At 51.3% G+C, this 26,712-nt stretch overlaps 11 protein-coding genes across 11 annotated transcripts; 7 read left to right on the top strand and 4 right to left on the bottom strand.

Moving 5' to 3' along the window:
* The first annotated feature begins 976 nt into the window (after positions 1–976).
* Positions 977–1,883, top strand: LAESUDRAFT_730313 (uncharacterized protein). The gene is made up of 2 exons (XM_040909812.1): positions 977–1,804; positions 1,862–1,883. The coding sequence occupies exon 1, from the start codon at positions 1,064–1,066 to the stop codon at positions 1,727–1,729; it is 666 nt and encodes a 221-aa protein (XP_040760077.1). The 5' UTR covers positions 977–1,063; the 3' UTR covers positions 1,730–1,804; positions 1,862–1,883.
* Positions 1,884–3,450: 1,567 nt separating this feature from the next.
* LAESUDRAFT_413362 (uncharacterized protein) lies at positions 3,451–4,599 on the top strand. The gene is made up of 7 exons (XM_040902351.1): positions 3,451–3,620; positions 3,687–3,710; positions 3,823–3,941; positions 4,064–4,125; positions 4,176–4,280; positions 4,346–4,443; positions 4,559–4,599. Exons 1-6 carry the CDS (start codon positions 3,582–3,584, stop codon positions 4,441–4,443), a joined length of 447 nt encoding a protein of 148 aa, XP_040760078.1. The 5' UTR covers positions 3,451–3,581; the 3' UTR covers positions 4,559–4,599.
* A 316-nt stretch (positions 4,600–4,915) lies between these two features.
* Positions 4,916–5,837, top strand: LAESUDRAFT_730316 (uncharacterized protein). Its single transcript, XM_040909813.1, has 3 exons — positions 4,916–4,991; positions 5,044–5,497; positions 5,551–5,837. Exon 2 carries the CDS (start codon positions 5,281–5,283, stop codon positions 5,452–5,454), a length of 174 nt encoding a protein of 57 aa, XP_040760079.1. The 5' UTR covers positions 4,916–4,991; positions 5,044–5,280; the 3' UTR covers positions 5,455–5,497; positions 5,551–5,837.
* Positions 5,838–7,246: 1,409 nt separating this feature from the next.
* Positions 7,247–8,897, top strand: LAESUDRAFT_752231 (uncharacterized protein). Its single transcript, XM_040911715.1, has 6 exons — positions 7,247–7,471; positions 7,533–7,668; positions 7,727–8,107; positions 8,164–8,290; positions 8,344–8,467; positions 8,518–8,897. Exons 1-6 carry the CDS (start codon positions 7,272–7,274, stop codon positions 8,714–8,716), a joined length of 1,167 nt encoding a protein of 388 aa, XP_040760080.1. The 5' UTR covers positions 7,247–7,271; the 3' UTR covers positions 8,717–8,897.
* Positions 8,898–8,977: 80 nt separating this feature from the next.
* Positions 8,978–9,907, bottom strand: LAESUDRAFT_413302 (uncharacterized protein). Its single transcript, XM_040902350.1, has one exon. It carries the CDS (start codon positions 9,867–9,869, stop codon positions 9,330–9,332), a length of 540 nt encoding a protein of 179 aa, XP_040760081.1. The 5' UTR covers positions 9,870–9,907; the 3' UTR covers positions 8,978–9,329.
* A 688-nt stretch (positions 9,908–10,595) lies between these two features.
* Positions 10,596–10,754, bottom strand: LAESUDRAFT_604658 (uncharacterized protein; the record flags this gene model as incomplete). Its single annotated transcript, XM_040903106.1, has 1 exon — positions 10,596–10,754. A coding segment is annotated over one exon (159 nt), but the record flags the coding sequence as incomplete, so codon positions are not given.
* An 813-nt stretch (positions 10,755–11,567) lies between these two features.
* On the top strand, positions 11,568–13,696 carry LAESUDRAFT_413470 (uncharacterized protein). Its single transcript, XM_040902352.1, has 5 exons — positions 11,568–11,812; positions 11,877–11,940; positions 11,993–12,174; positions 12,247–13,497; positions 13,559–13,696. The coding sequence occupies exons 2-5, from the start codon at positions 11,907–11,909 to the stop codon at positions 13,637–13,639; spliced, it is 1,548 nt and encodes a 515-aa protein (XP_040760083.1). The 5' UTR covers positions 11,568–11,812; positions 11,877–11,906; the 3' UTR covers positions 13,640–13,696.
* A 1,461-nt stretch (positions 13,697–15,157) lies between these two features.
* LAESUDRAFT_738804 (P-loop containing nucleoside triphosphate hydrolase protein) lies at positions 15,158–16,668 on the top strand (the record flags this gene model as incomplete). The annotated part of the gene is made up of 7 exons (XM_040910933.1): positions 15,158–15,653; positions 15,704–15,742; positions 15,799–15,896; positions 15,949–16,020; positions 16,071–16,131; positions 16,185–16,378; positions 16,435–16,668. The coding sequence occupies 7 exons, from the start codon at positions 15,158–15,160 to the stop codon at positions 16,666–16,668; spliced, it is 1,194 nt and encodes a 397-aa protein (XP_040760084.1).
* Positions 16,669–17,043: 375 nt separating this feature from the next.
* LAESUDRAFT_706375 (terpenoid synthase) lies at positions 17,044–18,989 on the bottom strand. The gene is made up of 7 exons (XM_040906622.1): positions 18,829–18,989; positions 18,325–18,773; positions 18,120–18,264; positions 17,922–18,055; positions 17,860–17,869; positions 17,678–17,725; positions 17,044–17,621 (listed from the first exon to the last, which is right to left on the bottom strand). The coding sequence occupies exons 2-7, from the start codon at positions 18,765–18,767 to the stop codon at positions 17,331–17,333; spliced, it is 1,071 nt and encodes a 356-aa protein (XP_040760085.1). The 5' UTR covers positions 18,768–18,773; positions 18,829–18,989; the 3' UTR covers positions 17,044–17,330.
* A 557-nt stretch (positions 18,990–19,546) lies between these two features.
* LAESUDRAFT_706377 (WD40 repeat-like protein) lies at positions 19,547–21,954 on the bottom strand. The gene is made up of 8 exons (XM_040906623.1): positions 21,827–21,954; positions 21,681–21,775; positions 20,754–21,624; positions 20,500–20,692; positions 20,147–20,444; positions 19,998–20,087; positions 19,919–19,942; positions 19,547–19,865 (listed from the first exon to the last, which is right to left on the bottom strand). The coding sequence occupies exons 1-8, from the start codon at positions 21,942–21,944 to the stop codon at positions 19,809–19,811; spliced, it is 1,746 nt and encodes a 581-aa protein (XP_040760086.1). The 5' UTR covers positions 21,945–21,954; the 3' UTR covers positions 19,547–19,808.
* Positions 21,955–22,503: 549 nt separating this feature from the next.
* Positions 22,504–26,695, top strand: LAESUDRAFT_685590 (uncharacterized protein; the record flags this gene model as incomplete). The annotated part of the gene is made up of 15 exons (XM_040905895.1): positions 22,504–22,581; positions 22,637–22,931; positions 22,991–23,553; positions 23,784–23,940; positions 23,991–24,324; positions 24,381–24,528; positions 24,587–24,607; positions 24,660–24,700; positions 24,757–24,900; positions 24,959–25,544; positions 25,606–25,817; positions 25,869–25,944; positions 26,018–26,033; positions 26,087–26,211; positions 26,265–26,695. Coding segments are annotated over exons 2-15 (3,135 nt in total), but the record flags the coding sequence as incomplete, so codon positions are not given.
* Between the last annotated feature and the right edge of the window lie 17 nt (positions 26,696–26,712).

The raw sequence follows: 26,712 nt of genomic DNA on the forward strand, positions 1-26,712 counted from the left end.
TCCGTATAGCACGGCAGCTAGGCCGAGGATATTTTTTATGGACGAGCAGCCCCACAGTGGGTATGGCGCAGCACCTTGGCTATAGCGCTCTCACCCCGCGTGGTACCCTTCTAAGGTGCACTGCGTCCCTTTCCCCTAGAGGTGCTGATGTCAACAGGCACTCCTGGCCCTTCTTGACAGCCCTAATGCGGTTTTAACCACTAGGTTTATGTGGAAAGTCCCCTTACGCCTGGGGTCGCGGCAAGATTTGGGACTGTAGTATATCGCCCACTTTCGCAGGAGGCTGGTTTAGGGCCTATGTATCCTGACTAACAATCCGCGTATTCGCTTCACCGAAGAGGTTCAGCAGGGCGCAGCTAAGCCCGAGGAATGTGGAAGAAACCCTGACTGGGTACGATGAGGATGGAGTTGATCGACAGTGAAGTAGCAGTCTGAGGCGTCGACCGGTGCCCACAGACTATGGAGAGTAGTTTCGAGTTATGTGAAAAATCTCAAAAACTCCTGGATCCGCTCTTGCCTATCCCGTCAGGGATCTTTAGCTTAAGTGGAGGAGTAAAGACCAACTCGAAACTGAGGGGTAGGCCTCAGCTCGAGCGGGTATATATACAGGAGGGGCTGGACCCCTGGTACCGGGTGTAGGACCCTGCGTACCCTAGGTTTGTAATAATACATCATTATGGCGTGCTATGGCATGCTCAGGCCTAGTGAAGTCCGTCTAAGTCTAGGAGTGTCTATGGAGTCCAGGCCTATGATGTCACTATGATGTAGGGTCACGTGACTGATACATGTCCGAGGGATGTCCGAGTGGCGTGGGTATACTATGATATATACGTGGAGGCGTAGCGGTATCTTCTATATATGGTAACTAGGTGGATAAATAATGGTCCGTGGGCGCTTGAGACTTGTGGCGCGGAAAAACCGTGACAAGACAAGGATAGCACTGCTTAGGCCTTTCTGCTCAGACATTAACATTGAGCTCACATATCTGTATCTAGTGGTACGTAGTACATGATTATTCTCTTTTTCTCGTGCTACATCAATCTTGCTTCCGACACCGTCGTTCATGGCCGTCGAACGGCCAGGAGACACAGGAGAATTACTAGTGCTTGCACTCAACGTCCTCCTTTCGAATCGATGCCTCAGGCTTGTCTCGCTGGGCTGCTTCTTGCTCGGCGCGCGCCCTTTTGGCTTCCTCGTCCGCCCTAACCCTCTCCGCCTCAGCGCGCTGTCTATCCTCCTCAGCGCGCCTGGGGAACTCCTCGGCCTGGTGCTTGTCCTCGTTTGCCTGGCGCATCACTTCCTCAGCTCTCCTGACAGATTCTTCCGCAAGCCGTCTCGCCTCCTCAGCGCGCTGCCTATTCTCTTCGGCGCGCTGTCTATCCTCCTCGGCGCGCTGCCTATCCTCCTCGGCGCGCTGCCTATCCTCCTCAGCCCGCCGTCTATCCTCCTCGGCCCTCCATCTATCCTCCTCAGCCCGCCGCCTATCTCCCTCAGCCCGCCGTCTGTCTCCCTCAGCACGACATCTGTCCCCATCAGCCCGCCATCTATCCTCCTCAGCGCGCCTGCGGAACTCCTCCGCCTGGCGCTTATCCTCGTTTGCCCAGCGCATCGCTTCTTCAGCTCTCCTGGCAGACTCCTCCGCCATCCGTCTGGATTCCTCGGCAAGCATCCTGTCTCGTTCCCTCCTCTTGGCCTCTTCCTCTGCTGTGGCACGCTCTTCTTTGGCTAGTCGCCGCTGTTCCTCCGCTCGTTGTCTCTTAGCTTCTAACCTCTGCTGTTCTGCGCGTGCGGCTTCCGCTTCCTGCTGCTTTGTCTCGTAAGGTTCACTAATAGGGCTAGAGTGGGATTTTGTTCGACGAACCCTGACTGAGGTGCACCGCGAATGTCCTTGATTACACTAAAGGCTGCCCCGACAGGGGGAATGGCACGCGTCGGCTGGATGATGGGAAGTGTTACTGGTTGGAGCAATGATGAGAAGTAGGGAACGAGCGTATCACAGTCGTCCGCGAGGAACGCTCACCGGGTGAACCGTGAGGAGAGATTGCCCCTCGCCCCTTAATACTCTTATGACGTGAGAGTTGTCTTCACCCACGTTGCTTATCAGTGACGAACGACGGCGACTTTCGAAAGCTGGAAGTCAAGTGATGATCCATATGCACGTGGTTTACGGTGTAAGCCCATCATTTGTCTAGGACGACATTGACATCAGCACCATCGACTGGGCGCAGCACTGAGCGATGGTTCCAATCGCCTCCCACCCTGCATCTTCTCCGCTTCTGCCCACTCATCTCATTGCGTCCCATTCAACTATATATCCCCTTACCTTGTGCAGTCAGCGTTCAAGTCCCATTCTCTAATGTCGCTCCTGCGACGAAATATCCGCGGCGCCGTCCGCACCCATTCTAGGGCCTTTCCTTTGCTGTCATCTCCTGATACGTCCCGTGCCCTGTGTCGTATGTCCTGCGTCGGTGATGAACATTCAATGTAATTGTACTTCGTACTTGGCACGCGTACTATGAATTTACATAAGCTCTCGTAAATGACTACCTATTGACTGGAATACTCGGGTGAGCGAAAGGATGTCCGTCATTTCCGTCGAAGTAGGATAATTAGCGAAGCCACTGGTACTTTAAGTTTGAGTCGGCTCATGAAGCCTTCAGCCAATCGAACTGCAGTCACTGACAACGAAGGTCACGTGATATAGTGGCCACCAATCACAGCACGCTTTGAAGATTTCCGAGAGCGCCCAGTCTCGCAGACTCCAACCTCTGTAATTTTTTCCACCGAGGAACAAACAGTACCTGTTGCACGTCATCCTGCTTTAGATAGTAATTCTCCTCTGAACATCAACGTTCAACACGTGTGCGTTTTGGCTACAAGAACATACTGGAACTTTGATGAACTCATCAAAGTCAAGCACCGCCGCATCGATCAACATCCAACCACCTAGTGTCAAATCAGTGCCTACGGCGGGCATCTTTGAACGACCTGTTTCATCCTGTATCACACAAGGCTGTGCGGCCTCCTTGCAGCTGCGGCTGGCGACGCGATCACCAATATATTCATCATTAGCACCCCGGGAGCTCAGATGCGCTGGCAACGCGTCTTCCTTTTCGCACTATGGATGGCTTCTGCGCAAGCGCTGCGATGGATCATCTTCGTTTGACGGTCGTAGTGCACAGGGCACAGGCATCTTCTGGTTTGGAACGAGTGCGCTGGCTCAACTCGTATCATATAGGTCCCGACCCATTTATGGGAAGATAGTTGCATGTACCCTGCATTGCGGGAGCCCTCAAATGACAACGGTGTGCTCGACATCAGTCCCGCTCGCTGGAGGCGATGGTTGCGACGGAGTCAGCACGTTCGGTGTGAGTCGCAGATGCCGAGAATATCAGCTAAGTTGAGCCCATCGTACAGTGAGAACTGCGCAGAATCCTCAGTCGACTGGTTCACTCGAACAAGAGAAGAGTACTTGTACTTTCGCATCCGGAAATTCGTTTTTCCTTGCATCTGTCAAATAGCTACCCAGAGCGAGCTGCTACTCACATCTTTGTTACTCACTTCAATTCTCTATTGCTAGCATGACGAGCGTGACCTCTGGGCCGATCGAGCTGCTGGAGGCAAGGTGGACTTTGCATTTCTCACTGTTAACCAGTTCGCTAATTCCGAGGGTCTGTCATGCATAGTTTCATATCGAATTGTGCCTACGCGTCCGCAGCAGGTGAGTGTGATCGTAGTTGAATGTTGTAATGCATTTCAACAATGACCCGATCCAGCTCTCATATTCTACGAACATATCTTGACGTTTAAGCAAGAGTTCAGACTCTTTTGGGGCAAAAGATCATTCCCCGCAGTCCTCTTCTTCATCTATCGACTGCTGGCTCTCGTTTATGGCGCTTTAGCGGTTTCAGGATCAACGAATATCTACTCACAAACTGTACGTATTTTGATGGAGCTTCAATCTGACTATGGCGGTCTGACAGGATGCCACGTCAGAGGTTCGTTCTCTGCGAGTCCTCTAGCTCACGAAGTTGGAAAACCTGTTAAAATTCATTCCATTTAGCTGTGAAGGAGTAGATAATGCGCTTTACAGTCTTGAGTTCGCAACGGTGGCGATGTCCCAAGGTGAATTTACGTGCACCACGTTTCACCTAGATACTGACATCCTATCACAGTGGTCACGTTACTACGAGTATATGCAGTGACCGATCGTGACTGGCGTCCTACCATGACTATTTTGTTGCTAGCCGTTGCGGTATTGGGGCTCGATATTGTCAAAGGTACGCTCTCTACGATAATTGGACTGAACGCATCTTTCCATCACTGACTCTCTTGTCGTGAGAAGACTTCGTGAACGAATCAACCGGGGAAATTCTTCTAGGATCTACGGCAATTTGCTACGCGTTCCCACAGAATTCGTTTGCGAGCACCTACACGAAGTAAGCAACCCGTTCTGTCGACAGCTTATATTTCATTCTCAACCGTCAACTACCAGGCGTAAGCTCATTACATGGACTTTCTCTTCTCCAAATGAGCCACACTGACCGTCACTTCATAGTAACAATTGTCATTCTTGTTATTTCCGTGGTCCCCAGTGTTGTAGCCCTCGGTGTCATCTGGAGGACGCTATACAAACAACTCAGCCAGAACTCCACTGGAGTGTTTTCCCAGAGGCCTTCACTGGTGGCATTGTTGCTGAGAGACGGTGAGTAAAGCTTATGTTGTAGGATCCTGATTGGGTCATCTTTTTTCTGTATGTAGGTACGATTCAGTTCGTGTATGTGGCCAACTCCTTCAATTGCAGGGAAAACTGAGACATCGCCATAGAACGTTATTACTGCTGAATTTGAGCATCAGCATACTATCGCTTATTGGCCAGGTCAGTGACCCAAATGTCCGTCAACTCTCATACTGATGCTGGTGAGTGTATTCATGAAATTCTGACCTCCTATGTAGAATGCCCTATACGTTATCGACAATTTTGGGACACCGTTAAGTTTCAGGATCAACGTTCATCACAACAGATACTCATGCATGTTATAGGCTCAGTACAATTCTTATCTCCCGTATTTTGCTAAATATCCAAGAAACGGCCCGAGCCGCGCAGAGGGAGCAATCCGATACTCCCTCGTTTGTGCGTTCAGGCCATGGCGTGCAGACTGAAGCGGACACAGCCTTGTGGTCCCTTCTGATGCCTCAAACAGCGACCCTGCAATCGGCCCAGAGACGGAACCTTCCGTAGCCACCGCCAACCAGGCAAACGGTGTTGCGGACGAGGCAATGATCGCCGGACCTTCGAATCAACGCCATCATCGCGAAATACAGGAAGTTGAGGCACCCATGGAGGCTGGACCCTCTGGACAAGGCCGCGAGAACGATGTGGAGCAAGGGCAGGCGAAGAAAGAGGCCGCAGAAGATTGGGAGGAAGAAGATGATTGGGAGGATGACTATTGAGGCGAGGAGCTAGAGTTGTTCATGTGACGTGTTTTGGAATCTGGTGAGTTCACTGCTGCATTCGCGCAACATTCAGACTGACTTTGTGTATTTTAGGTCCGCAATTCTTTGTTTATATCGAAATCTTCCTATACTGGGCCGCAGGCATCCTGGTTCCGTATCTATTGGTTTTTGGAAGTTCGGCACAATTTTTCGCTGTCAAACGCCGCTCATACTACACGGACTACGCACGCATCCGGGTTTCTATTCATGTACTAATACTTTGTCCGCCTATATAGTCAGACATGTGCAATGTTTCTGGCCGTCTTCAAATCGCTCTTTGTAGGAAGCCTTTCGATATCTCGGCTCTAATTCTATTAATACTATGCTTGGACTATATACAGGATGTTCCATGAACATATGAGAATCTGTTTTCTATCGGGTTCCTATTGGCGGAGGTGCAGTTGAAAAGAGCCTTTCCAGAGGCGTTCTGTTCTGCGCTCATGAAACCATCCTGGTGACTGGTGAGGCCGATCGAAGCTTGAGCTTGAGCCGGTGCAGATTCAATATCGACGTGGGCATGCGTACCCTCAGCACAGACGCGCTTTTGCAACCCAGCCTACGTCAACACCACAGCATTGATCACTGGTGCGATATGCAACATCCAGCACTCAATCTCTGGCATCGTCACGGTGCCGTGCGCAATTTCAGCTACAGTTTCCTGAGATTCGTCCTGCCATAGCGAGAACAGAACCCCAAGAAGGATCATCAAAGAGATGTGACATTGATCGACTTGTGTAGTCCTTATGAGCTCCGGACAACACCTGCAGCCATGATGGTGATGCAGATCCTCTCCGTCGCCCCCATAAAAACACTGGTCCCAATCCTTGGGACTCATGGTACGTCTCCATAACTTTGCGATATTCGCCAATGCCTGCAAAGATACAGCTTCTATCGTGCGGAACAGTGACCCGAACCGCTACCACGGCTGCGTCAACATTAGCTTTGCGTAGAGCGAGGGCAAGAGTCTGCTTATCGCGCTTAAGGCATGGTGGACGATAGGGCTCTCGCAGGCGAGGTACCGAACGTGCACATCCGATGTCTTGCATATATGAAGATGTCCCGATAAATACAAAGACAGGTATAGCATTCGATTGCAACGTCTAGGAACAAGATATGAGTAATTAATTGTCCTCGTGATACAGCAGCGAGACGGCAGTTTGTTGTATACACCGATACCTGTAATGCGGATCAGACCGTTGAAGGACTGCAATTATCAACCAGTATGCAGCTTTCTGCGCAAAGCTAATACTTTGATAAGACGTCTTCCTGGAAGGTTTGTGTCTAGACCCTGCTAGCTATGAGGCCAGAAGCACATCCATAAATGCACGCTCCGTACTCGTGTGATACATCTAACCTTGATATCGGCCAACAAGTGCATCGCGCTGCTGCTCCTAGAGAATACTAGCGAGCCAGAAGCACGGTAAGATAAGAACTACAGTTACACTTACAATACACCTTAGCTCTGAGGGAATGGTTCTACGCGCACTTGGTCGTAGAGCTAGACACAGAGGAAAGCAACTGCTCAGGGTGTGAGTAAAGATCGCAATACGCGTGCAAAAGAATACGTTCGAAGTAGTTTAGAGGAGGTGACCCCGAGAACGTGTAGGCGCCCAAGGCATGGTTGCAGAGGCGCCCTCGTATTGGGTAAGGTCTGGAAGGTTCGGGAGACAGCGACCTCCATAAATTACAAGCCATGCCCTTTCGTTTCGTCCCGTCCATTGCTTTCACGAACTTGCGAATAGGTTGACAAGCACCAGTGTACCTCCATCACAAAAATGGCGACGATTCCACCCTCAATGCCAGCGAGTACCGCGAACTGGCACTGGAAGAACAAGACCGTAACGCCATGGGCGAAAGCTTGGTTCGAGCGCGAGTTGCCCACCATTTCTGTGAAGGGAGATGGTGAGGAGAATGTCTCTATCTCCAAGGTCGTGGACGTGGACGGGGACGTCGAGCTCGGGCAGCGCAAGTCCAAGTATGTGCTCCTTTGTCTCGCAATCCGTACGCGGCATTGAATGATATCGGTCCCGCACCAGGCTGATCACTATCTACGACTGCAAGGTCGTTCTGCAGTGGTCGGGTACCGCGTCTGATGGAACGGAAGTTGAGGGCAAGCTGACTATTCCGGAGGTATCGCACGAGGTCACGCTGGATCGGTTGTCGGACTATGCGGTGCGTGCTCAGTGATCTAATTAGCTCCTTGCATAGTGTTCATGCAGGAGCACCTCAGTACGAGTGGAGTCTCGAGACCTCGTCTTCGCCTGCGGTCGACGCGTTGTACGCGCTCGCGAGGGCGCGTCTTCCAACGGCTCTGGAGACCAAGTTTGCCGAGTTCCCTGCCGCGATCATCGAGACCCACGGCAAGGATCTGACGATCAGCGCTGAGCCCAGCAGGCAGGCATCACCAGCTCCTACTGGTTCCGCTGCTTCCAAGGCGTCTGCATCGTCCTCTACAGCAGCTGTTATCAAGCCAGCCGTGAAGAAGGCTGCAAGCTCAGTGAACACGGCCACGATTTCTGTCGACGCGCACTTTATGGCTGCCGCGGATGATCTGTTTGATCTCTTGACAAACGAGCAGAGGATACCTGCTTGGACGCGTGCCCCGGCTCAGGTACGGTTCAATACCTTTGTTCTACGATTGAAGTTCTGACATCCCCCTTTGATCAGTCTGTAGCGAAGCCAGATACCGAGTATAGCCTGTTTGGTGGTAGTGTCAGGGGCAAGTACATCTCCCTCACGCCGGCAAATGAGATCGTGCAGAGCTGGGCGTTGCAGAGCCCGGCATGGCCTGATAGTACGTGCCGCCTTAGCTATCTAAAGCACCTGATGTGCTCATGAATGGATTAGGACACGTCGCGATGTTGACGACGAGGCTTGAGCAAGGCTCAGATTCTACCAAGGTGACCTGGACACTGTCCGGCGTGCCTCTTGGCATGGAAGAGGAGACGACGCGGAACCTGCAAGGATATTAGTGAGTTTCCCGCGCCCTCCGTTCTAGAACAAGTGCTGATCTTCCGACAGCATCCACGGCCTCAAATCCATCGGGTACGTGCAGCTTTTCCCATATACCCCTCCCCCTCCTTCGCCATCCTCCCCAAAGCGTAATGCCAAAAAAGCCCCGGCTGCCGTCAAAGCAAATCCATACTCACAATACATCATCGTGATATTGGCCTTCGTTGTGCTCGTGGCGGCGTTCTGCATGCGCTATCTATACGAGTGACTGTACATTTCCTGCGACACGGAATTGACTATTTGTTTCTTTTGGTGTACGTTTACAGGTTGGGCTCCGAGCTGTGACGAACATGCTCCTGCCACGGTAGATGTGCGACCAACGTCGCTTCTCCCTTGTTGGTCCGGATGGGTTAGAGATGCGGTGTAGAGCAGCAGTTCGGACGTTTTTCGTCGATGGGTCTGTTGTGCTGATTTTAGAAGAGTGCTATAAATGAAATGTATCCCATTTTAGGTCGGTGCATAATAGCGCGTTTGCTCTGTGCTCAGTCGTGAGTTACAAACGATGTTCAATGGCTCTTGCTTGATTAATCACCATGTTTTCACGTCGAGGTGGGAGGGTGTTCTGCATAAATTTCGAACCCTCCCGAAGTGCACCTCATGCCAGGTGTACTTGTTCGAACTGTGAGCTGTAGTTTGTTATTCGTGTGAACATGGAAGTATTCGCAATGAATTATGGACACATGTCGGCTCGAATATTCGAACTACGCTGAAAAGGCTCCTGCAGCGCGAGTCTGATACCAACGAAAAGGCTACAAACCGACGCTGGCGAGACAAAGATCGATAGAAGAAGGAAATAGGAAACGATTTGACCGATAAATATCTCAGAACAAAGAAGGCCCTGTCGCTTCCGCATCGCCAAACGCCGGGCAGATAGTGTACTGCACCGTATTGCTCCCATCCATCGAATGGCGAATGGTACATTTGCCGCTCTTGGCTCTCGACCTCGGCAGCCGGGAGGCTATTAAATGCTGCACGAAATGTGCGAGCGCCACGTCCTCTTCAAGTTCATTCGGCGCTCTGACGAGGAACACCACCTCGAGCGCGGGCAATTTCTCGAGCAACGCTGCCAGGTTGCGGTCGATGAGATGCCACGGGAGGCGGCCGAGGCCGGGCACGCTGAGGATCCCGTCTTCACCTGCGGTGGGCGCGGGCGGCTTCGCGATGTTCGGGTCGACGCTGATCGTGAGACGCGCGAGTGAGGCGCAGGTGCTGTTTCCGTTGATGATGTGCAGCATCGCGACGATCCAGAGGTAGTCGTAGTCGCTGGCGGCGCTGGGCCGGCACCAGCATAGGTTGGTCTCGCCTAGGTGGAGATGCTTCAGGTTGGTGAGGGGGAGTTGGGAAAGGTCGTAAAAGAGCATCGCTGAGGTAAATGATAGATGATATTGTTCATTATGGATGCTTGATAGTGGTGATTGGTACTCACGGTAATCTGTTCCTTCTAACCGTCCTAATGAGAGGCGCAGGTCCTCAAGTGGGGAGCCTCTCACCGACTTGAGAAAATCACTGAGGACGTTGTGGTATTCGCGATTCCAGGAGAGATGGAGTTGACGCAAGTGCAGAGAGAATGGACAACTAGTCAGCTGTCTCGCTATGATCGCCGCGAATGGTGTGTCTACGAGGTATACGGTGTCGATTACGCGGTCCGACCCTTGGGGCTTTTGTCGTCCCACTGATTCGGAAGAGGTCATGTTATCAACGAATAAGTCGATGTTATCTCCTGGGCCATACATATGCAGTGGGCTTTTGCGATAGTCGAGGACACGTATATCGGACAGCCGCGAAAATGCATGTAGCAGAGACAGTACGGTGTGTGGATCCTTAAATTTGACCCGGTTCAAATGCAGTGACGTGAGACGAGGAAACGCGAGAGACAATCCTGAGGCGAAGTCTGGAGGAAGAGCCACCGTAGACCAGCGGCGAAGTTCCAGATGGGTAACTTTTGATAACCTCGCGAGAGAACGTCCGGTTTGGAGCATGTCCACGTTTATGATGGGCACGTCCGCGAAAATCACCCTGCATACGTGAAGTCTGAGATCGGCGAGCGAACAAAGAGTCGACGTATCCAGCGCGTCAAGATATTCGACGAATTCGACGCAGGATTCGGTGGATCGAATTTGGATGGAACGGAAAAGATGCGACCTAGTCGTCGGGAGCCAAACGCCAGAAACGAGACTACACGATTTCAACGCAGGGCAGTCGTCGTGGAGGAAGTCGAGAATCATGTCGCGCAGTTCTGGAGGAAGGCGATGGAAGGCCGAGCAAGGTGCTAATTTCTCAGAGGGGTGAGTTGGAAATGAGAAGATGTTAATCGTCCGGGACATGGCGTGCATGTCGCCGCCTTGTGGCTCTTCCGCAAATTAAAAGGCTTGTTTGATATGTGTAATATCCTTACAGGGTGCAAGAACTAATTGCACGCAGCGTCAGCAGTCTAAAAATCTTAAAAACACGTAATGTGAACTTACGTGCTCATCAAAGATCGTTGAGGAATAACATGCACCGAATGGTCAGCGGATGAGTGAATACAGTATTGTATTAAAATGCTCAGATGTTTCCTTGCTAGCGAAATGAAATCACGGAGGAATGAGAGAGAACGAGGCAGAACTGTCGAACTAGACATGATACCACGTGGAACCTTCTGTCACGAGATCTAGATCTGGTTAGTCCCGTCGTCATCTCGCCTATGAATCTGCTAAAAGGGGCAGTTGTTTCGCCAAACGAAGCAAGTCTGTTTGCTGTCAAATTTTAGATTCCGCGCCATCTTCTGTGGCGACGGTATAAAAACCAGTGATTCGTCTGCAACCCACTTCAACTCTTTCAACCCACATCTGGGTGCATAGGGCATCACAGACGACTTGTCTCGCTCGGGACCAAATTTTACTTCCGTTGATGTCATACCGGAACAACTCTCAGAAACTCCTTCGTGTCCTTCGGCTCGCTTCCTAATTCCCTGTTTCATACGCGCGCTCAGTCGACTTTGAATTGTGACGGTGATACGCGCAAGATGCGCAGGTCGCCAAGTATGCGGCGCCCGCCATGGAGACCCTTGGAGACCGTGCCGGTGACCCAAGTTGGCAGGAAAATGAACGTGAGATCACAGCCTTGATGTGATTGGCTGTGCCGCTTCGGGCCGAATTAGGCAGGCAACCACTAACGATGTCAATGGTCGACGACCTTACTAACCGCCCCGCGGCCGTCCCGGTTTTTCTCTTCCTTCTTCGTCATTTGCATTGCGTCTTTCCACACTCTTTTAACGACAAGGCAAGTACCTGCCTCTCTTTTAACAGCCGGAGCTGCCCAAACTGTGAGTGTTATCTCAAAAGCTGTGCGTGCATGACTGAACCCCGTCACCGGTCGTAACTTAACAGCTATGCGTTGTTCATGATTGCATAGCCCTAATGACCGTTCCTGACCCTCCATGGAAGCAGAAGAGTACGTGCTTGTGTCATTTTCCGCGACAACACAGTACCTACAGGCGTCCTAGCTCGTCCATGTCCGTTCTATTCACAAGGACGCTGTCTTTTTGCGGACTCGTGCAACTTCCTGCATACCGCCAAGGCGCACCCATCTGAAGGTGTCATTGTCGCTGCGACAGAGTCTCCACTACCCTCACCGCCTCCGACGCCTATACTTCGTAAACGACGTCAAGGCATGACTCCCAAACTCGTGCGTTTCCGTTCTCCTCCTCGGTCGCCCAGAATGTCCAGCTTATTGCTGGCTCTGGGTGATGCAATTCAGCAAGACGGGGATGAAGAGTTCATCGAAGACTCTGAAAGTGATGATGAGGACCTCCTCACTGCTATTGTGCAGACCGTTACAGGCTCAGCCATTCTAGTGGAGGAACCCGGAGAACTTGTGTCGTCCGAGGTCGCTCGTACGCATGGATCTAGGTCTGGCTCGCTTGCTTCTCTCGGGGACGCTACCGTTATGCAGAGATCAATCCCTCTTGCTGAGGAACCCGCTGTGTTGAAAGGTGCCTCCGTAACCACCATCGCTCCCCACGTAGCGGATTCGCGTGACTTTGCATCGGCCTCCATAGGATCTGCATACTCCAAGGAGAACGGAAGGAGAAGCTCTATCTTTGTACACCTTACCAAACGAGACGCTTCCACCGAGTACGAAGGTTCGTCGAGTGCTAATCAAAACGCTCTTGACGACGAGGCTGCCGGTTTGGTTGGCGAATCGACTGTTATTCAGAAGCCAGTTCCTGTGATAGATGAAAGCGCCGGATCATCAGACTCTATTGAGTTTCGCTCTTCCTTCCACCAGGATGGCTTAATTCAAGCTACAGCGTCCCCACGTGTAGATACTCCTCGCAAGGACCACCGTTTTACTGGGTCTCAAGCATCCTCTGTTGGACAATGCAATGCTGACATTGGCGTTGCTACACCTCGCCTTAGCTGCATACTTGCTCTTGGTGGTACCAGAGCTAGTGTTACTGCCGCTAGTGTGAAGTCGGAGGCAAATCTCAAGGCGAATCCGGACGGAGGGTCTATCAAGCAGTCGCATGACTATGAAGAGTCTCTGCCGCTCCCGTCGGGTTTGCTTTCCCCGATCGAGATCACTGCTACACCTCCCATTGAGCTCCCACCTGCTGCATCCTCTGCTTCATATATGCACGAGCAGCGAGAGTCAGTGCAGAGCACATTTCCGGTCGGCTCAGACAATGAAGACGAACGCATCATGCCATCCACCTTCCGCACATCGCCGCCGCGCAGCCCGCGACGTGTGTCGATGCTCTCGACACTCTCGTCACGGTCTGGCTCAACTACTGACCGTATAAGCCCGAGCATGGGCTTGCGCTCCTCATTGTCAAGGCCGACTTTGACGTCGAGGAGTGAAAGATCCGTGATCGCAGATGAAATCTCGCCAAGCCAGTTCCAGGATGCGGATTCGCTCTCGGGCCGACGTTCGAGTGCTAGTCGTGATTCTATGGCCTTGGCATCGCCCGTGTTGAATGAGTCTGAGGCGGAATACACTAGTGCAGACGTACGCGAGCTTTCATCTGTAATTTTCGGAGCATCTCCCGCGTTATCTGAGGCGTCACCAGTGGTCATTGTCTCCACCGACACGGACAGGGATGTTCGCCAAAGTCCTATTCGCCGGACTGTCATCGATGCTCCGCTGCTAGGTAACATAACCTCTGCTACTTCCTCAGGCTACTCCCGGACGCCTGCAAACGAACCGATGCAGGCGTCCGTGGGCATAGCTGCTCACATCAGCGTGGTGCCTGGCCTTGGCTCATTCACTCTTGACAGCATAGAGGAGGATGCTTCAGAAGTGCAATCAGTCTACGACCGGTACGCAAGCTCGTCTGTCTCCGGCCGAGAGGAGGATAGCGTCTCGGGATCGTGTTCTTCTCACGAGATTCATGGTTCCGTTCTTGCGAGCGTGCTTTCATCTACCATGTCTTCCAGCCACTTTCCGAGCGATCTCTCTGGTGAAGCCCGCCGTCGAGCTCTTCCCAGGCTTGCGACGGAACCCACTCTCCTCGATACACGTGGACGCTCTCTGCCAGCCCTGTCAACTCCAGCAGGCCAGTCGCTCCCACAATCCAGCTATCATGCGCCTCATCATGAAGAGCCTCCGCGTACGTTAACCACCGAAAAAATGGGCAAGTCGCCCGAACGCTCACCACCGGATATGCACAATCCGTGGTCGCGTCCTGAATCTAGGACTGCGAGTACTCAGGATTCGTCGCGGGACAGTCTTTTCGGGGATAGAGGTAGCGAGTGGGCAAATCGCACGTCAACGAAAGTGCCGTTTGGATGGAGGCAGAGCGTGGATAGGGTTGCGGCTGGACAACGCATCAATAACGTGACAATCAGGAGGACGACCTCGCTTAAAGACTTCGGGACTCCCGGGACAGTCAGGCCGAGACCGCCTGTGCTGGTGGGGTTCAGTCCCAAGCCATATGGTTCATTGCAACTCCATGATCAGCAGCTGTCTTCCCCAGAGGAATCTCGTAAATTGCGGCCCCTGCACTTGGTGAGTCGCTTAGCATGCGGTCAAGAGCACATGGATGATCTTGCGATCTATAGTCTATGGCTGTCAGCAACTCTGCATCACCTTCTGCACTATCATCTACATTTACTTCAGTATCTAGCAATCCTCCACCTCTTACTTCTGCAACAACTGGTACGTGCATCTCTTGCGTTCCACATTAGTATGTCATTGCTTACATGTGATGGCAGCATATACACCTGCATCGCCCACTGTATCATCAGAATATTCATTATCTAATAATCCACTGGTGAGCCGTCCTTCAGAAATCCCCATTCACCGATTGTCAATCACGCAACATTTGCAGCTATCAACTCGTCGTTCAAGTCTCACAGCATCCCGGAACCATACCCTAAATATAGTGCCCAGCATTTCTCCTGCTTTGAGCTTACCTTCCGATCCTTTGTCGCAACACACTCCTTACTCTGTTCCCGCTGTGGCACGTGCAACACCTTCGTGGCGCCGTCGAAGCTCTAGATTTTCAAGTATCTCTTCCCTCCGGTACTCGCACATCGATGGATTACATCGCTCTGAAAGCAGGGCCTCCGAGCCTGCCGTGCTGTACGAGGCAGACGAGGACGCTGAACTGGCTATCGATCAGTACGGTGGTGCAGTCACAAGGTCGTCGTCCTCTCTCGCGTCTGTCATGCTCAGCCCCCCTTCCCCGCCTCATGCAATTGCCACACCACGTCCGACGTTGATGTTTGCTCTCGCGAGCGACAACGTCGAAGAGGTGCGACGGGTGCTCGAAAGCGGAGAGGCAACACCGAATGACATTGTTGGACCCCAGTCGGCACTCGCGTTTACGTTGACATCTAATCAGTTGAAGCACAGGATGGAAATGGTCAAGCTTCTACTTGCATACGGAGCTGATCCGTCCTCTCTCAGAAATATCTTGCCGTCTGGTCCAGAAGCCACTTCGCCATCGAAGCTTGTAGAGGGGTTGGACCCGGCCACCAGATATTATGTCAAGCGTGCAGAAGCACCTCAGACCAGGCGTGCCTCGGCGTTGATTCATCGGTCGTTCTTCCGTCCTCTGGCAAGAGTTCGGTATGACCTCATCGGGCAGGACCGTGCCTTGGAACAACTGTTCCGTGTGCTAAGCATGCCGTCAATGGCCCCGATCGTCGTCCTCCTGTGCGGTACGTACTAAGTAGCGTTCTTAGAGGCTTTGCTGATGCAGCGTATACAGGACCCAGCGGGCACGGGAAGAGCTTGCTGGCGCGTAAATGTAAGTGCTTGCTTATTACTATGGACCTGTCAGCTTACTGACGCGTACATCTCCAGTCGGTTCTCTCCTCGACGTTCCTACGCATACTGTAAATATGACTACCCTACGTTCTACGCATGATATCTGGCGTAGCTACTCGATGAGCCCCTATGAGGTAAGTAATGTATAAAATCCGTGCATTTCTCATTTCGCTCACCGTGTCGCAGGAACTTTCGACATGTACACTTGCTGACTTCTTGGTTGCCAATGAGGGCAAACGTTGTGTTGTTGTCCTCGACGTGAGTACCCATAATGTCAATATGTATACAGGCTCACAGTTCTTCTGCAGGAAATTGAAAAGGCGGAAGATGAGAAGTATTTATCATCGTTGCTTATGCCTTGGGAGCTTGGTACGTTTGTAACGCCCGTTGTGCAGAGAAGCACGCTGACGGTTGTGATGCAGGTCGGTGTTCGTTCGAGGCTGGTCACCGCCACGTCGACGTCTCTAAGGTTATTTGGTTGGGTACTTCCAACATTGGCCACGATTTCGTGTTCGAGCACCAGAGCAAACGCGCTGATCCAGAGTCTGCTGTGACGCGAGAGGAATACGTCGATCTCATGACGGCCTTGCGTCCTCACGTATCCGAAAAGCTAGGAGTGCGTGCATGCCGGTCTAATCCAGCATTTCCGCTAATTCATGCTCACTCCGGCAGGCATCGTTGCTCTCTCGTGTGACTACGGTTCTTCCCTTCGTCCCGTTCACTGCAGACGAGAAGATGGCCATAGCTTCGGAGGCTCTTCAGTCCTTGACTGTGGAGAACGAGCAGGTGCTGCCTCCCGCCACGGTAGAGATGATTGTGCGCAAATCTCTGGAGACACATCTTCCGGCCGAGGGCGCTAGATCTCTTTATCGTGCTGTATCAACCCTACTATTGGATACTATCTAAGAACGGATGTAATTCTCCCCTTACCATGTCAGCATCTCAATGCATAGAGATGATTCTGCACGTCTGATCCCGTAAGATGATAGGCTCGATCTATGGGTGTTCTTGTTGGTACGTCGGCATACCCATTATAAGCTGATCGCGTTCTACTAGTCAGCTCTTGAACATTTTTTTTCAAAAGTAACGGCAGGTCGTTTTTCTCGATGCGTCGATGTTGACTTTCCGAACAAACTTCCCCGACCTTCATCTCACTGTGACGTAGCTGATGACTACCTTAGCGCCTCTAAATCTCTATGAATAGAGACATACGTATATATTGAGCTTCTGAAACATGTGTAAGAGCATGAGAGTTAACGTTCATCTGGAAGAAGTTGATGTCTCGGAAGATTGGTATGGTGGCGGAAGCAATGCGTCAAAAAAGTGACTGACATTACGAACTACTGTAATTAAATGCCCATGATCTATCATACAATTAGAATATCAGAACAGGAGTCTAATATACGTCATGGAGTATAATCTAAGGAGTCTAGAGTATTGTCTAGTGAATGCGCTGGTTAGTGCACCATAATCAGCGTAGAACGTCAGCAACAAGAAAGTGGACCGGCACTACTTGGCATGAATCTGATAAAAGCACAGCGAAACGAAACTGAGGAGTGGCCGCCACTTTACGCCTTCACTTTCCTGGGAAGCAACTTGACGATACGGTGCTCCTTGATCTCCGGGCCCAGTTTGCCGAAATAGCGCTCCGTCATGAAGCTCCAATGCAACGAGCCAACCATCCAATCCTGCAACCCTTTGACGTAAAGCGCGACCTCCGTGTCAACCTCCGGGCCCCACGATGGCAGCCGTTCCTGGTTCTGCACAAACGTGTCCATGGTCTGTTTGCACAAGTCACCGACGAAGTCGACAGCGGCTTGTACACTCATTCCGTAATGCGCCATAAGAATAGCGACCATCTGAAGAGGGCGTAGTTTAGATACAAGAGGATTTTATTCTACGGTTTTAGACGTACATTGTGCGTGTCACCTCTAGCTTGTTCAACGTTGTAGGAGAATATGTCCTGAGAAACACGAGTTAGCGCCACGTACAGAGGATGGAGCAGTATGAAAGGAAGCGGCGAATATTTGCTGATATGTATAGTGGGCGGTCCTATCTATGGGTGGTCGAGGGAAAGAAAGGTACTGGAAGACGCACATTACTCCATCTATAGATGCCATAAGTTTATATGAAGTTATCGCAAGCGGGGACTGACGCACGTTACCAGATCATTGGCAGCTTGATTAAGTGCCCTCAATGTGGGATGATCCGCGACGAAGTCCGGTAGATCAAGTCCCATCGCGTACTCAATGAGGTCAAACGAAGGTTTACATCCGCTTGTATCTCGACGCATCTATGACAACAACACATAAGAGGTTAAGCTCTGCCACCGATCAGTACGCGGCGAGAGAACCTACAGCGATATATGATTCAAGATCAGGGATTTTATCAGAGTGCCGGTCGCTGGCCTGTTGCTGGACAGCAGCAAAGAACAGCCCCATGTTCTCTTTGAAGCGTGCCTGGGGCCCTGCCTTCGCGTCTTTTATGCAACGAGACCAAAAGCTTCGCGCAGGTCATCGTTGGTCATTTAAAGACGGTGAAGAAAAATTCTCGATAGCTCACTCTCTCGTCAGTTTGGCGACACTGGGCTCTTTGAGTGGATGCTCCTTCCCGGGTTGATGCGTCGGCATATACCGCTCCGGAAACCACAGTGCATTCATAACAATATCCGCTAGTTGTTCCGTGCCTTGAATGGCCATTTCGTCGGAGATATTGTCCAGATGAAAGAGGTAAACCAGAAAGTCGGCGACGATTCGGAAGCGCTCTTCATCTGCATCGGGGTAGCAATGAGCTGTGATCATCCCGCACTTGAGAGCATAGAGGGCGGTGCGCTTCTTCGGCGACAGCCCAGGGCAGTTTGTGTCTAGCCACCGATCGGATGCAGCAGCGACCGCCTCAGCTTTTGGATGGCGACGAAGAGGGAAGGAACAGCATGAGATCAGGTCGGGAAGTATAAAACAGTCTGAAGTATCGGCGGAAGGGTAGATGGTTCGTGCAACGACCATGATGAACTAGAACGTGGTGTAAGATGTGACGGAAAGTCTGAAGAGTGACCTTCCTGCTTACTTGTGAGATTTAAATAGCCCCAGTGTCGGCCACGACAAGACGGACGCACCGAGAGAAGATCTAACCGCCCTGCGACGACCGGGATCTGTCTCAAGCTGAAACAAAGACTCATCAGCCAAGAGTCACGGGGAGAAATATCCTTCGAGGAAACCATCATCGACATTGTTAGTTGACCGAGGTCGCGGGCCGTGTCGCTTGCGTTAGCTGCATAGCTGGGCTCCCAAGCTTCGTACTATCGAGACCTCATGGTAAGTCAATCTGGTGAGATTGGCGAAAAGATTCACAAAGATAAAGGGTGCTTAGTTACCTCTCCAGATATGTTGGCCTCGAGATTTACAGAATGCGCCGGATTGAAGAACAATCCGGGGGCTAGATATGGTCGTTTCCGTGCTTCTTGCATTGTGGCATCAATTCTTGGCACAGAAAGCGGCCACAGTCAGATGTGGGAGGATCAGCGGAGAACTGACGGTAATTCAGATCCGATATTGCTTAACATTGTCATTCGCGTTGGCATCAGTGCGATAATATTTTGCGCTTGTCCATCCAATTGTCTTGCGCCTTGTTTCGAGTCTCGCGACAGCCTCGTCTGTGAGTGCCGGATCATGAGCGAGAACACGCGCCTGCAGAGTTCTCACGTCATCCACGCTCGCGGCAACGGCGAACCTTCTCAAGACGTACCGACAAGTTCATAGTTGTGAATACTGCGCGCGAGACTGTTAGTTCTCAAGAGTAATCTATGTTACGAAGCATCGCGAGGGTCGGCGAGGCGGGTTCTCATCAAATCTTTACTCTTCTGAGAGACGTCAAAGCTATGGGCACCTCATTTCCATGATACACAGTATGAAACCATCGAAATCCATAATCACACCTATCGGCTAACACCTGCTGCTCGTATCAGTCGGCTATACGTTCATGATGATCTTAGCAGGTAGCCATGGTGAAAGTGATAGACTGAACGACAGCAATGGTATCGCGTTGGATCAAAACTCGATAAACGAAATATCGATGCCATGAGAAAAGTCCCATATGCAAATCTTCTGTCGACCGCTCAACGAAACAATTCAAAGAACGGGACGATGTGAGGACTTACCTGGTCCTCACCGCACGAAACAATCTACGGAGATCTCATTATTGTTGGGAAGCAACGCGAACACGCATGAAACACCAACCTTGGCTGCATCGCAGGCTACACAGAATATCCTCCCAGTGTGTCCGCCAGCAAGGTCTACTATCAGCGCGCCTGTTTTACGGTCCCAAACCTGTTGAAACGATACAGATTAATGGAACGCGGATCAGATGACAAATGAGCAGAGGCGACCTTGACAGTGTGATCGTAGCTCCCACTGACAACTATGTCGTCACTGAGCGCAACACTCCTCACTAAATCTTCGTGTGCACGAAGCCGAGTTCTTCCACGTCTGCTCTCTCCATTGGAGATGGTCCTTCCGTCGACACTAGACGCTTCCGTGCCTCCAGCCCTGGCAAGACCCCGGTGTGCAGCACATGCACTGGCAGACGTTGACCACCCATTGGACGTTGTGATATCGATCAAGCACAGGTGTCTATCTGAAGAGCCGGACAGAACAAAAGGAGGCCTGAAATCTATAGTCGCGATGCTGGAACGCTACATATCAGACGACCTATCGACGCCTCAGCAGTGCCTTCACTTACCCTCTATCATGATGGTCTTCATACGTTCGTAGCAGGGCGCCAGTCTTTGCGTCCCGCAGCCTGAGCGACCGGTCTCCGGAGGCTGAGATGATGTGTGCTGAAGAAATGGCAACAGAGTTCACGGCTGCGCGATGATCGTAGAACACGTGTTCCGGCCTGAAATCTGGCAGTAGATACGTCCTCACGGTTTGATCTGGAGGGAGAGACGGGTCATCTGTTAAGCTGTTTTTGCATGCCAGAGATGTTGTACATACCTTTGGAGCAGGAAATGAGTCGTGTCTCATCAAAGCGCACGCATAGCACGCTGTCCAAATGATCTTCAATGACCTTCAACTCTGAGTCGTTCCGAAGATCCCAGATTACGACCCGACAATCGCTGCCTCCGCTGGCAAGCAGGTCATCGCGAACACACAGACTTAAGACACTGCTCTCATGGACGCGTTCGAGTACGCGCGTCACCTTTCCCGACGCAAGGTGCCACTCTCGGATGGAACGATCCTTAGAACCCGTGAACAGGACCTGCTCGCCAGATTCCGGATACGTGTACAGTTGAAGACAGTAGATGGTACTGGAATGTTTGTTTGGCGACCCGTGTTGAAGGTCGGATAGGTTGTACGAGCCAGATAGCACGCGATGCTGCAGCTTCAGATGCGTCCTATGGAGAAGTTTATAGTCCGGGATGGCGTCGAGAAGGAACTCTGAGGACACCGCCTGAAAATGCGGGACGGAGCCATTGCAACGGGATAGTTCAGCTGAGAGGGACATATCGCGTCCTACGGTGGCTGGAGCTGCAGAAGGCAATTGAAGACAGGAGGGCACTGTTGACGGCTGTCCCAAATAATCAAGGAGCTCTTGAGATTCAAAGTTTCCAGAGCCCTCATCGTCACCCATCCCCTCGTCGTCGTCATCTCCCAGAACACGCTCTGCGACAAACTCGCGTTCATTCGTCTGTCGTTGTCCGCCCAAAGGTGTCCGCCAGCGCCACCCACGAGCCAGACATAGATGTCGCCAGAGCGACTGGTCATCTGCAAGCGCACGCCACCTTCGACTCACCAGCGAACAGGTTAGAAGGGCCTCGCAGGGCAGATAGGATAGTACCTGTAGAGCTACTTCGTCCGGGAGCAGCTAAGCCATAATGTAACGATCAGCACCCATATGTGACGAGACCTGACACAGCGTACTCCAAGGACATCAAGTCGCAGCAAAGGCTCGATGCGGCATTGTAAAGATGCGATGTTTGGCCTAGGCAGCGATGCTATGACTGCAAATGCCAGCTCTGATGGCCGCCGGTCAGCGATATGTGGGGATCAGTCATTGATCGACAAACCTTCCCTCTCCTGCGCAGATGCTGCGTTGATGAGACCGTACTGGCTAAGGAGGTTGTAGGATTTGGTCACAGCACTTCCATCATAACATTCGAATTCGCTCAACGTATCGCTAGCCATGGATGGAGGTTGTGGTAGGAGCTGTGAACGGATTGTGGCGTCCGTGGGTATACGCGCCGCGCGCGATCGTGCTGCAGACTCCTTGGCCTGTAACTCACCGCAGCACTCGTATCAAACCAAAAAAATGCCAAAAGCTTTGTGCTCTACGTGCTGCACAGAGTGCGCTGCAAAAGCATCCTCTTTTCCATCTGCGGACCGACCAAGTAATCCCTACGAGGCGCTCTGCGATTTTCTTCCCGCCGGCACACTGACATTCGCCCTAAATTATCGAAAGCTTCCGTGTTCGCACTCCCATGCTCAGGACGGCTGGCACCAGTTTCCTGGTTGCGAGGCACTTGAATCAATCGTTTCTACAAACGAAAAGTCGAAGACGGATATGCTGAGTTTCCTCTTGAAACATCATTTTATCGCCGCAACTTGTCTTGTCGCGAAAGCTGGGGATGTTCTATACATACGCATCTACTTGATCCCATGGGACCTTGCAAAAGTCAACGGCAAATTGCGTAATCGTGACAAAGATTCTACGGCAAGACGTTATATGAAAGTCCTACTGGCGAAGACCGTGCAGGATGACTGCGAATGGGATGCAGAGCCCTCTACATCTCCTGATAGGCATCCTTTCTTCGCATCAGATTTCGTCCGTAACATCCATGATTTTTGCATTTATGTAATCCTCATATTTAAATCTGTAGGATAACCGCAGAATGGCGGAAATTTACAGTGACTTGCACTCCCCTCAGTCGCATCCACAGTTCCTCGTCCATCAAGTTCATGGTATGCGTAGCGGTCTGTATCCATACCAGCAACAGTCTGTCTCTGCGATGCTGGCGCGAGAGTCAGTTCGCAGCAGCATTGCAGATCCACTATACATCCCGTTGGAGGGCATTGACGGGTCCTGCTTCTATCTACAACCTGCAACGATGGAGGTTCTCCATGAGTGCCCAAGGAGGACTCCACCATGCGGTGGTATATTATGTGAAGAGCTAGGTGAAGTGTCTGTTATGATGATGTCTCAGTATATTCATATGTGCTATTGAATGTTGCAGGCACTGGCAAGACTGTTATGATACTTGCCCTCATTCTTATGACCCTTGACCGGCTACCTGAGCCGGAAGAGTCCCTCTACCTTGATGCTAGGCCTGTTTTGACACCCATTGCATTCAGGCATTTTCCTTCAGAGAAATATGCTGATGCCAGAGAGCGGATTCAGATACACAGCCATCAGAGACTTAATTCCTCACCAGGTGTTCCTACCCTTGTAGAATGTCTCCTACATTTTTGCCAGACACAGCCAGACCAGCTGCAAATGCGGGAGCATCAAGAGCTTCTTGAACAGCAGCACCTTTGGAAACCTCTTTCGCTGAACCGACCGTTTTACCACCAGTACAAGGACATGATTCCGGATACCACTCACGGCATGCGAAGGCAAGCGGACCCAGGGCCAAGGACTATGTTTCTGAGCAGTGCAACTCTCATTATTGTTCCAGCAAATTTGTTCTTGCAGTGGAGAAGTGAAATTATGAAGCACTGTCATGACATTCTACGGGTATTGGAGGTGCGGGCTGAGGCCGCATTATCCGATGCTTGTACACTTGCTTCCAGTTTTGATGTAAGTTTTACAAATTTCACACAAAACATGCTTACAATCAGCATTACAGATTATCCTTATGACTTATGATTGTAAGCAATATACTTTACACCATCTTCTTGTCTAACAGCAGATGACTAGGGTTTTCTCGGGAGGCATCCAAGAAGGATGTTACCAAGTTGCATTCATGGGCAGTATGCACTTGCCCTGGGTATGGGGGCACACGTGTCCCAAACTGCACATGCGAGCAGGCGAAACGGGATTCTGCATCACCCCTCCTGCAAGTTAGGTGGAAAAGACTGGTGGTAGATGAAGGCCATATCTCCGGTGCAGTAGACACAAGTTTCATGCAATTCGCAAAGGCTCTGAGTGTCGAACGGAGATGGATCGTCACTGGGACGCCAACAAGTGAGTTGAGAAAATGATCATAGAACTCCTGCTCACTTGTGTCTCGTTAGCAAACCTGTTGGGACTCCACTTTGGCGAAGGAAGCGAGTTGCAATACCCCGACGATCCGCCGACCGACACGACGCTATCGTCAGAAGAGAACACGCCGTTCGATGAGTCTGTCGATCCTGACATCGTTGCGAGACAGTGGACTGCAGATGACCGGCAAGATCTACGGAAACTGTCAATAATGATCTCACAGTTCCTTGGAATGCGGCAGTTCGCAGCCGAAGCTCATCTTTTTGACACGCATGTCATCCAGCCACTCATGAACCGCCCAACCCCTTGCCCCGGTGCAATCAAAGTTCTCACACAGGTCATGGAATCTGTTATGATTCGTCATAGGTAAGCATGTCTAGCGTGCGTGGTGACCACCGCCTCATATTTATGTCGCTGCGCAGAATTGAGGATGTCGAACAAGACGTACTCCTCCCATTGCTGCAGCAGGAAACTGTTCTGTTAGATCTCGACCCTTACGCGCTGAAATCATACAATGCCATGCAAGCCGCGATTATCGTCAATGCTGTGGATTCAGAGCGCATCGATCGGGTGCGCTTCGCTGTGTAGTCTTACGAGAATCTCCCGCTGACGTTGAATTCTGTGACAGGACTATTTGTTTCACCCAAGGGTACGTGTGTCCACCATATATTTTGAGCTCGCGCTCATCACAATGGAGACAGAATGCAGCAATGCTAGCGCAGACTATCGAGAATATGTCACAGTAGGTCTCTCAAGTTGATGCATGCTCGTGATTCTCAGCAGCCCTTTGATCGTCAGAGTGATGTTCTGGCACTGCGATGATGAACGCATGTTTAACGTCGACGAGATTGCCTCCAACGCAGACAGTTACCTGCGTACCGCCGGCACACGGAATGTGACTGATCGAGATCGAGTTCTACTGAAGGAAGCAATGGTTCACGTGTAAGTTCCTTTTGTCATGTACCATCGCCGCTCATATGACTGAAGATCTCCTGCATAGAAAATCAGCAGCAAATGATCACGTGTGGCGAGCATTCCAAACCAACTTCTATATCCAACATCGCGTCTGCAATATTCCGCTCGAGGTATACAAAGCATGGACAATGCTACCCCAACACCCTGTCTCGTCATCGATCACGTTCTTGGCATCTGACAGGCTGCAAAAGCTCACAACCCTTGTCATGAACAGGCCACTTTCGCAGATCTATCACCTGGTCGCTCACGGGAGAGATGTTCACGCTGAGGAGAGACACCGACTGGAACTTGAACGTCTCCAGCTTCCGCATTCGCAAACCAAAGGTAAAGTTTCCAAGAAGAAAGACAGCACTCCTCGAAAGAAAGAGCAGCAAGTCGTGAAGCAAATAGATACTCAGGAAAAGCGAGAGGAAGTTCAACGAGAATTCAACGCGGCTCAGAAACGACTGCTCGCGTACTACCAGGATGATAGTGATCAGACACTTCCTAATCATTGCTTCGGGTCGACTGTCCCATCAGGCACGATTTCGCCTCTGTTGTCCTCTTCTCCGCTGGCAGCTATGCGCTTGAAGAATTCCACGTCATCAAAACTTGACTACATACTGAACGAAGTCCGTTGATCATCATCTGCACTCTTCCGACAAACAGTCACTGACGCACCAAACCGCTCAGGTTCATCAATATTCTTCCGCCGAGAAATTTCTCATTTTTTCTCGGTCGCCGCTCACGCTGGCGTATGTAGCGGAGGGTCTCGAGCTGACCCGGACGAGGTTTCTGTACTTCAAAGGACAACGAAGAGTTCGCGAACATCTCGTCACGACGTTCGAGACTTCGGAGCTGTATCGAGTCTTTCTCATGGAATTGAAACATGGAGCGCGTGGATTGTGCGTCCTTCAGACTTGCGCCGAATCTCTTTCATGCTGATTATCATGCAGAAACCTAGTCACGGCATCGCGAGTCATATTCTGTGAGCCTGTTTGGCAGGCAGACGTCGAAACGCAAGCAATCAAGGTGAACTAGGATGACTCTGCGTCAACGAGCTCGGCTGACTTCGAGCCAACAGCGTGTTCATCGAATTGGTCAGACAAAGCCAGTCACTGGTATGTCGCGTCGTCTAGTTACATAGGATCTGCATCTCACATGTACACGACAGTGAAAACTTTGGCCATCCGCGGCACGGCAGAGGAAGCCATGGTGACGCGCCGGGAAGCGTTGAAGCAGAGAGGCGGCAAGCAGATCAAGATGCTGGATGATCTGAGTATGCGGGATTTTATTGCGGTACGTCGCGTCCGGAAGTACGTATCTGCATATAGTCTCAAAGCTCTATGCAGAATCCGATTTTCCTACAAGAGGCATCTTCCACGAGGTTAGAGCTCGATATCCCACTGTTCAACATCGCGACCTCTTCGCCGGATGCCTTGGAACTCGATGCCACCGCTACGAATTTTGCGGCATCCAGACAGGACGCGGCTGGGGCTGGTACTGCGTCCGAATCTGTCGCAGAAGGCAAAAAGCCGCGCTCAGTAAAACGGAAAGCTGTTAGATTCGGGTCCGACGAGGAAGCACCTGATCAGCCAACCACTGGTCCATCCAGATCTCAAACCATCACCACATCGGAGGAGCGACCTCCCAAGAAGAGACGGGTCCTCAAGCTCAAGTTTGATGGTGTGGTCATTGCTAAGACGGGATTCACCGTAGATGCGAATGCTCAATCGACCTTGCCGAGACACCAGCAGGACGTTAGAGGTCAGAAGAAAACGGTCAAGCCCATGGACGATT

This window comes from Laetiporus sulphureus (assembly GCF_001632365.1).
Source record: "Laetiporus sulphureus 93-53 unplaced genomic scaffold LAESUscaffold_49, whole genome shotgun sequence".
Taxonomy (NCBI): Eukaryota; Fungi; Basidiomycota; class Agaricomycetes; order Polyporales; family Laetiporaceae; genus Laetiporus; species Laetiporus sulphureus.